We start from the raw sequence: 9,832 nt of genomic DNA on the forward strand, positions 1-9,832 counted from the left end.
ATCCTCACTGTTTGCAGCCTGTTTAAACTACCAAGTTCGTCTTTTTTTCTTTAAAAGCTTGCTGTAGAGCATAAACCCTTCACCCCTGAGCCAACCACACTCTAACCCCTTGAAAATCAATCCTAAAGATCCTTTTCGCTATTTTTGGCTAAGCCTAAAAATATGTTTGGGTGCGCTCAGAGTCAAGAAATACTTCTCTGCAGAAAAAAGGTCCCAACTTCAGCAGGACACAGGAGAGCCATTCGGAAACCCTGGCCTGCTGGATTTTGAACAGGTGTGTCAGTCTCTGGGCCTTCCCAGGCTTGCTCTGTATCTGCCCCACCCCCACCTCCACTCCCCACCTCACCCCACCAACTCTCCAGAAGTCTGCAGAGACTGGTCCTTCCTTCTACACTCTAGAATGTCCCCTCTCTCCCAGAGTGCAGCATCCCCCCAGGAAGACTTCACAAAGTACTTGCCACGCACATGACTCTGAGCCATCCATGCTCATAGAACACAGGAAATACATTTTATGTTCTTTGTGTCTGTGCCCATTAAGCTCCTGAGTGGGTTGGCTAACTGTGAAACTGTGTCCTGGGTGTCCTCCAGAAAGCCAGGTCCTGTCTCCTCGAGCTTCCTCCAGCGTGGATTAAGCCTACACAGAGAAATCCTGTCTGAAGGGAAGGAAGAAAGGGGAGCTGGTGGGGAAAGCAATGGAGCTCTCCTGCAGGGAAGCTTTCCCACCAGCAGAGTGGGTGTGGAAACCTCAGGTGTCTCTTGTTGACTGCTCTGACCCTGCTGGCCCTTTTTGGCTCGCCATCTTCAGCTGTGCTAAATGGCCTTTGGGTTTTTTTTTGTTTCGTACCCTCTTTATGTAGAGCCTTTCTGTAGGCCTTGAACTCTCGGAGATCTGCTTGCCTGCCGTCATTAAAACCATACGCTGCCATACTGGGCTGCTATCGATCTTTCTTCTCTTCGCTCCACCTTGGTCTTGTCCTCTGCACCACCATTTCTCTTAATCCAGAACATGTGATTACATGGTTTGGTTTGTTTGTTTGTTTGTTTTGGGGGGGGGTGAAAGGTCAAGATTTTATTGTCTTCATAACAAAATCAGCTTAGATTGTATTGTCTTCATAACAAAATCAGCTTAGAACTGGATCACTTGGCCCTTTCTCTTCTTGTCACCTCCTAGTTCAAAATGTTTGCATCTCTTAATAGCCAGCATCCTCTTAGATCTGCAGTTGGGCTCAACGCACTCCAGTCTCAGCACAACCTTCTTTGTAGTTTTAGCCTTTTTGCAGAAAATGGGCTTAGTCTGCCCGCCGTAGCCATTCTGTTTCCTGTCACAACGCCGCTTTCCCTGGGCATACAAAGAATCCTTGCCCTTCTTGTACTGCGTCACCTTGTGGGGTTGGTGCTTCCCACATTTCTTGCAGAATGTCCGGCGGGTCTTAGGAACGTTTGCAGGAGCGCTATCAGCTCAGAAAGAGTACATGTTTCTTTTTAAACCTACTGTGCATCTCGAGAGGAGGTCAGCATTCGGAATAACCCGTTTTTGTCAGCAGGGTCATACACTGCTCCTCCTCCCACCCACCCACCATGTGTGGAGGGAGAAGAGCTATGGCGTGGAATACACACGTGTGTGTAAAGCGCCATTACGATGCTACCACGCTGGGGTGGGAGAGTGGAGCACATCCGTACAGTGCTGCCCCTAGTGAAGCTCTGGCTCCACAGCCACCCTGACTAAATAGTTCCAAAATGGCTACCGTATTAGCCCTTCACTTCTGAAGGAAGACCACTTAGATCTATCTCCCATGATTTCTACAACCCCAGCACTATACTATGCCCCATTCTTTGGCCCACTGGGAGCCGTGCGGAGCACCACAGCAGGAGTCGGGGTAGAGAAAGAGGAGAGCTGGTGGGTGGGGCTGGTGTCTGGTGAAGCCCTTCTCCGTGTCATTTGCACTCCTTATCTCAGTGAATACATACCATCTCCATTCCTAGTGTGATGAAAGTGAGACTCAGAGAAGTTAATAAAACTGGCCCAGGATCACGTTGGGCATATAAATACTGTGACAGAAACTCTGACCGGGGATCCGAGGAAGCCCAGGACCCAGAACATCCCCTTTAACCACCCTGGGGCCAGCTGGCTCCTAACTCTTGCCAACTATCACGGCTAGTACAAGATGCCTCTGTTGTGCTGGGTGGGTGCTCCCAGGTCATCAGAAAATAGCTGTGAACACTTGTCCACATTTAGGAGCAGCAGACGTATTACTGCTTTCCTCCGAGAAACGGCATTGACTTCACCTGGCTTCCCGTCCCTGGGTCCCTTCCTCCCTGACTCTCACCACAGTTCTTCTCAATTCCCCACTGTGGATCCTGGAGAACCAAGCATGCGCCTTCGCTTCCAGGCACTGCCTCAGCATACTCACATTTATCACAAGATCACTGTAATCTTCACACAATACTCAGTGTGATTCAATCTATTTTAAAAATGTTTGAGGGCGATGATAAAATATTTGAGATGAATATTTAAAGTCATGGTTGCATAATGAATCTTCATTCATCTCTCTTCATTAACTTGAACAAAATCATCCATTAACTGATAGTTAAACTGTATCAAGAGTGAATTCCTGGGGCTGGGGATTTAGCTCAGTGGTAGAGCGCTTGCCTAGGAAGCACAAGGCCCTGGGTTCGGTCCCCAGCTCCGAAAAAAAGAACCAGAAAAAAAAAAAAAAAAGAGTGAATTCCTAAATAAGAAACAAGAAAAAAGGTTGGGGATTTAGCTCAGTGGTAGAGCGCTTGCCTAGGAAGCACAAGGCCCTGGGTTCGGTCCCCAGCTCCGAAAAAAAGAACCAGAAAAAAAAAAAAAAAAGAGTGAATTCCTAAATAAGAAACAAGAAAAAAGGTTGGGGATTTAGCTCAGTGGTAGAGCGCTTGCCTAGGAAGCGCAAGGCCCTGGGTTCGGTCCCCAGCTCCGAAAAACAGAGCCAAAAAAAAAAAAAAAGAAACAAGAAAAAAAAATTGCTGGGTGGTGGTGATGGAATGAATGCCTTTAGTCCTGGCACCTGGGAGGCTCAGGCAGGTGGATCTCTGTGAGTTTAGGCCATTCTGGTCTATAGAGAGAATTTCAGGACAGCCACGACTACACAGAGAAACCCTATCTTGGAAAGAAGGAAGGAAGGAAGGAAGGAAGAAGGAAGGAAGGAAGGAAGGAAAGAAGGAAAGAAGGAAAGAAGGAAAGAAAGAAAGAAAGAAAGAAAGAAAGAAAGAAAGAAAGAAAGAAAGAAAGAATTCCTGTCTTAAAAAACCCTTTTGGGGGCATAATAATATATTGAACTTTGTTATTATAATGACGATGGGGGTGTGTGTGTGCATGCGTGTGTATGGGTCTCGTGTGTGTGTGTGTGTGTGTGTGTGTGTGTAATAGGCAAGAACAAGAGTACCAGCTCATCCTTGTGACTAAAAGGACAACCTTGTGGGATTAGTTCTCCTTCCACCTGCATGTAAGCTTTAGGAGTTGAACAGATCGCTACACTTAGGTGGAAGTGCTATCTGAGGGCCCTGAGCTGTTTTACCCATAACAGACATTCTGTGCTTTGGGGACCTGTATGTGTCCCCAAAGGTCCAGGTGCTAGAAATTTCCCCGTTTGTGATGCTGCTGGGAGGTGGTAGAACCTTTCAGAGATAGAGTCTAGGAGATTTTCATTGTTTTTTTTGTTTTTGTTTTTGTTTTTGAGTTGTTTGGACTTGTCATTTGTTTGTTTTTTAATGATTTATTTATGTATATGAGTGCACTGTTGCTGTCTTCAGGCACACCAGAAGAGGGCATCTAATCCCGTTACAGATGGTCGTGAGCCACCATGTGGTTGCTGGGAATTGAACTCAGGACCTCTGGAAGAGCAGTCAGTGTTCTCTTAACCTGCTGAGCCAGGTTGGTTATTTTTGTTGTTGGTTTTGTTTGTTTTTGAGACGGGGCTTCCCTGTGGAGCCCTGACTCTCCTGAGACTCACTCTGTAAACCAGGCTGGCCTCACACTCACAGAGATCCATCTGCCTCTGCCTCCCGAGTGCTAGGATTAAAGACATTCAGGACAACACCTGGCAAGTCTAGGCGGGTTTAAGCTGTAGAAGTGTTTAAGGGAAGTGAGGGACCACATGTGGAACCACACTCTCCTCCTCCTCCTCTTCTTCTTCTTTTTTTTTCTTTCTCTTTTTTCTTTTTTCCGGAGCTGGGGACCGAACCCAGGGCCTTGCGCTTGCTAGGCAAGCGCTCTGCCACTGAGCTAAATCCCCAACCCCTCCTCCTCCTCTTCTTTAGTTTCTTCTTTTTGGGTGTTTGGTTTGGTTGGTTGGTTAGTTTGGTTTGGTTTGTGAGACAGGGTTCTAAAGGTCAGCACCCCCATGACCGCCTCTGTTTTAGTTTTTTCACTTCCTCACCATAGGACGCAAGGTGAGTAACCGCCCCACCCACGCACTGCGCACCATGGTTCACTGCCTTGCACAGACTCAAGAGCCACTGGCCAGGAACTAAAACCATAAACCACAGCGAACCTTTCTTCTCAGCAAGATGACTTAGCTCAGGTGTTTGTTACAGTAACCAAAAGCTGACTAAGACAACACACATAAATGACTGGATTCTGTGAGTGTCTTTTTAAGTCGTATTTATATTTAGAATACATCTGAAATACAATTACAACATAGATTCACGTGAAAGTTAAATGGCTGGATTAACAGCACTAAATATTTCAGCAGGGAAAAAAAAATGTGCATTTGCCTATTTTCCCTCAGTCTCCTTCTACTTCTCACTCGGTAATAACGGGGATAGATTGCATTTAAGACCTTGGGTTTGCTAGACAAACAATTTATCACTAAGCTATGTACTCAGGCTCTTATTTTTAAAAGTTTCCCAAATTAGCCTTGAACTCACTCTGTAGCCGGGAGTGAGTTCTGGCCTTGGACATGAGAACCTCCTGTCTCCTGGGTAGCCATGACTACAGGCCGTGTTCAGTTCTCTGTCTTTGCTTGCTTTCCACACAGCAGGCTAGATTCCGTGATCCTGACGCCGTGCTGATCCTGACGCTGTGCTGCAGACGGCCACATGAATTCCTGCTTGCCGCTTTGACAGTCCTAACTCACTGACACCAACCCTAACTACCCAAAGCACTACTCACAAAAATTCTCTGGTTGGCTCCACTCCAGCCAGGCGCTTTCCAGCTTCCTTCCTCTTCCTCTTCCTCTTCCTCTTTTTCTTCCTAGTTCTCTTCTTTCCTCCTCTTTCTTTCTACTCCCTTCTTTTGTTTTTGAATTTTGCTGTTGTTTGGTTTGCTCTGGGGGGTTTTGATTGAGCCTCCTTCTCTACTAGTTAGTCCTTAGCATTGGCTTATAGTCTTGGGCAAGCGGTTCCAGACCACATCCATAGAATCACCTGGTCCTCCTTTAAAGTGTCAAGCTGAGAAAATTCAAGGCTCCTGGGAAAACTTGCTCTTTGTGCCAGAAACATCAGTAAACGGAGACCCCAGCTCCCTGCCCTCATTGGAGGGGCAGCCCACCCCTTCTCCTAGTTTTTGATAATGTCGCTTATCTGATATTTCCAGGTCCCTATTTACCCCTTTCCACTCCCTCAGTCTCTCTTTTGTGTGTATCATTCATTCTTTCACTTGTTTGTTGAGATTGGGACTCCCTCTCTCTATAACCCAGGTTACTTTTGAATTCACCATTCTCTGTCCTCAGTCTCCTGAGTGCTGGGGTAGGGGCACTGGCCACCACACCTCACCACACCCAGAAAGAAAAACATTTCGTCTCTGGTAGCGAATGTGTTAACAAAATGTCAGTGAAGCATTCATGTGGGTTCTGAGGAGGAAAGAGAGGCCACAAACCATGGTTACCAGACACAGTTCGTCAGGGCAGGTGTTTTAGACACATAAACCTTCAGAGGACAATGTTACATCTTTTGAAATAGGCATAGAAGTGACTGGAGCATGACCTTAGAGTGTTTGCCTAGCCAATACATACATGTACAGGCAAGCGGGGGACAGGGGGTGTGGGGAGCATGAACATGAGTGTGCACATGCACAAACACACACACACACACACACACACACACACACACACACACAGCAGGACAAAGAGAAAATTTCAAAGCCATGGGAAGGGAGAGTTCCTCACCCCTCACTTGCTAAGAATCAAGAATCCTGCACAAGTGACAACTTTTGCTTAAACCCTTTCTCCTTTCCCAGCTGTAAACCTGCAATTTCTAAGAATCTTATCAGAAATTCCCTTTAAATGAGTAAACACATCCTAACTCCTCAGGGCAGTCTCAGTGGCTCCCGGTTTTATCTTATCAGATTGAAATTCCATTCACAGAACCTCCAGAGCCACCCTATAATCAAAAAAGTTCTTATCAACCCTTGAAGAAGTACCTGGAGAGACACTAAACTGTTAGAAATTGGGACGTCTAAGTGTGATTCTCCCTGGAGATATTTATTTTATCTATAGATGAGTGTGCTGTCTGCATGTTTCTATGTGCACCAGAAGGGGTCTGCATGCTTCTATGTGCACCAGAAGGGGTCAGATCCCTGGAACAGAAGATTGTGAGCCACCACATCAGTTCAGGGAACTGAATGTGAGTCCTCTAGAAGACCAAGAGCTCTTAACCATCTCTCTAGCCTTCAACTATTATTAAATTGTGTTAGCCAGGGGATGAGAGAGCTGGCTTAGTGGTTAAGAGCAATGGCTGCTCTTCTGGAGGACCCAAGTTCAATTCCCAGTACCTATGTGGTAACTTACAACTGTCTGTAAGTCAGATTCCAGTGGATCTGACTCCTTCACACAAATACACATGCAGGCCAAATACCACAATAATAATAATAATAATAATAATAATAATAATAATAATAATAGTAGTAGTAGTAGTAGTAGTAGTAGTAGTAGTAATGTGCTTCTCAGAGAGGCAACACACATGAAGAAGTGGTTCACTTCCAGGAGTGTGATACAGTTCACCCAGACTTCATCGGATCAGGGGCCATATATGACTTACTCCCAGTGACCCACTTCATCCAGCAAGGACTTGCTGCCTAAGGTTCTGGAGGTTTCCTGTGTAGAGCAAGCCAGGCCACTATTTGGGTACCAAGTATTCTAGTGCACAAGCCTATGGGGACATTTCATACTCAGGTTTTTGGTTCACAGTTTCAAAGAGAGAGGCAAGGGTGGGAGGAAGGGACTGAGGATAAGAAATACCCTTCAGGGCCCAGCAAGGTGGCTTAGCAGGTAAAGGCACTTGCCACCAAGCCAGAGGATCTGAGTTCCATCCACCAGACAATAGAAGGAAAGAACCAACTCCTGAAGGTTGTCCCTTGAACTCCAAAAGTGCCTCCTTGTATATGAATGCACATGTGCACACACTAAATATAAATGTAATTTTTTTTTTCTGAGACAGGATCTCCCTAAGTAGCCCTGACTTTCCTGGAATTCTCTATGTAGACTAGGCTGGCCTTGAACCCACAGAGAGCTACCTGCCTCTGCTTCCTGAATGCTGGGATTAGAGTTAAATAATGTAATTTTTTTTTAATGTAAACAGATAACGACGGGCTCTTCAAAAGGATACCCCAGTGACCTACTTCCTCCAGCCAGCCTCAGCAGGCTAATAGCCCAGAAAGTTCTGAGCTCACTAAGGCAGCATTCACTCAGATATAGAGGGATGGGTTAGTAGCAGCGGTCACTTCATCCCCTCCCAATAGTTCCACCAACCGGGAGTCAAAACTACAGCACACAGGACTCCAGGGTGTCGGACCCTCCTGGGTCCCCTACACTGTTTGACCCCTGCTGAAGCCCTGCTGATGCTCATAGAAGCCTTTTGTTCCTAAAAAGGAACGCCCTGGCCCTGTAGCGACACACCTGGGCAATATGATAATTGGTTCCTGTCTTTTGTTCCAGAAAACGTAAGCCGGTTTTCCCACTGTGCTTCCTGGAATTTTCCACCGGGTGAGCTTGGGGTATATATTCGGTGAATAAAGCAAAAGAATTGGGATTCTTGTGACACCAATGACCCGAGTATGTGTTTCTTCTTAAACCGGCAGGCTTACGCCCGGCTCTTGGTACCACATCGGTGCGGGACCGACACCAGGGGGAAACACTCTATTGCCAAACCACAGCAAAGAGAAACGATGACTGAAAGTAATTTCCTCTCACTTCTCGGGCCCTATGACTGCAGAGTTGGAGGGACTGTGATTGATAAAGCCTCGGGATGAAAAGAAGGTGAACTCGGGAGGCAGGGACACCTGCACTCGGGAGGCAGGGACACTTGAACCCTCTGCTACCATCGGGTACCTTGAGCAAGATACTTCCAACATATTTTAGAGTATGTCCTTATCTGCTAGATAGGAAATGTTAAGCCTCGCTGATAAATTATCAACTAATAGTTCTGACTAAAGGATCATTAGTGCATTCGTTTTATAAACACAAATGTAATAGTGAAAAAAAACTCTGAAAACACATTTCAAAAAAATGCTAAGCAAATAAGCGGTGATGGTTGTGCCTTTTATTATTATTATTATTATTATTATTATTATTATTATTATTATTATTATTATTATTTTGGTTCTTTTTTTCGGAGCTGGGGACCGAACCCAGGGCCTTGCGCCTCCTAGGCAAGCGCCCTACTACTGAGCTAAATCCCCAACCCCGGTTGTGCCTTTTAAATGGGTTGTAGGCTAATGAGGGGGAATGAGCGAGGGCTGGTGCGGACGTGGGCTGGTGCGTACAGGTGATTAAACACGCCCTTGAAGGTGGAAGCATGGGAAAGCCAGAGGTTGCTGTCCGGTGACTTTCTGCTTTGTTTTTTCGAGGCAGGGTCTCTCATGGAGTTCATCCATTCCGCCATACTGATCAGAACTTGGGGTCCTCACACCTATGACGCAAGCAATTTGGAGACTGAACAATCCTCCCCACCCCCACACCCCAGGGTCACAGCAAGCACACTGCTTTTGAGGAAATTTTAGGCTGTTTAGGTTTGGTTGGTTTTTGTTGTTTCGTTTTGCTTGAGAAATTTCAGGCTTTTCAGTAAGGATCCACATGGCTGCAGTACAAGCAGATGACTGGAAACATTGGAGCCAGCTGGCTGGTGACAGGAGGCTGTGTTCCAGGTCCCTGGCAATTACTTCTGTCTGGTGTAATGGCCCCGCCCTGGTAATGGTCCTAGTGCCTTTGGATGGACTGCTTATGAGCTGTTTAACATGCCCAAGTTAGAAAAATACCCTTCCTGGTGTTTGGAACACCTTAAGACACTAAAAATACTCCCCTAAAAGTGCTTGTAGTGCTTGGGCTGCGTATGACTATAAAAGGGTACAATTGACATAAGGGTTTTTGAATCACTTGAGCAAGCTCTCTTTCTCAACCACGGGCACCACACCTCCCCTCACCTTGCTTTTAGGTACACGAGGTAGAAGGTCATAGACGTCGTACCTGTCCTATTACCATAATACCTAGCCATACCTAAGTCAGTATCCTCCGACTAAAATCTGAGGCTATGATATTGAGGACTGTGGATACCAGACTCAGATCTAGAGGGGTCCGAGACGAGCATGGTGTAGCCATGGGACCGACAACTCCTCTGGGTCATATCACCACCCTCGCCCATGTTGAAATAAATGTGCTGTATCTAGCGACAGTCTTCAAGCTCAGTGGGAGTCTTATGACACTTTGCACTGCCCGTAACTAAGATTTGAGTCATTTTTAAAGGCTCAATGTTCGATGTTAGCTCTGTCAAAGTGTTACTGGTGACACCCCAGGGACCCCTCCAGGATATGCCTCAACCAGCTACCGGGCAGGGTAGTTGCTTAAATTGCTTTAAAGAA

The 9,832-nt window shown here is 46.2% G+C and overlaps 1 protein-coding gene across 1 annotated transcript; it reads right to left on the reverse strand.

Moving 5' to 3' along the window:
- Positions 1–1,077: 1,077 nt before the first annotated feature.
- LOC103693700 (60S ribosomal protein L36a-like) lies at positions 1,078–8,299 on the reverse strand. The gene is made up of 2 exons (XM_039091156.2): positions 8,169–8,299; positions 1,078–1,451 (listed from the first exon to the last, which is right to left on the reverse strand). The coding sequence occupies exons 1-2, from the start codon at positions 8,297–8,299 to the stop codon at positions 1,127–1,129; spliced, it is 456 nt and encodes a 151-aa protein (XP_038947084.1). The 3' UTR covers positions 1,078–1,126.
- Between the last annotated feature and the right edge of the window lie 1,533 nt (positions 8,300–9,832).

Source organism: Rattus norvegicus, chromosome 13, assembly GCF_036323735.1.
Source record: "Rattus norvegicus strain BN/NHsdMcwi chromosome 13, GRCr8, whole genome shotgun sequence".
Classification (NCBI taxonomy): Eukaryota; Metazoa; Chordata; class Mammalia; order Rodentia; family Muridae; genus Rattus; species Rattus norvegicus.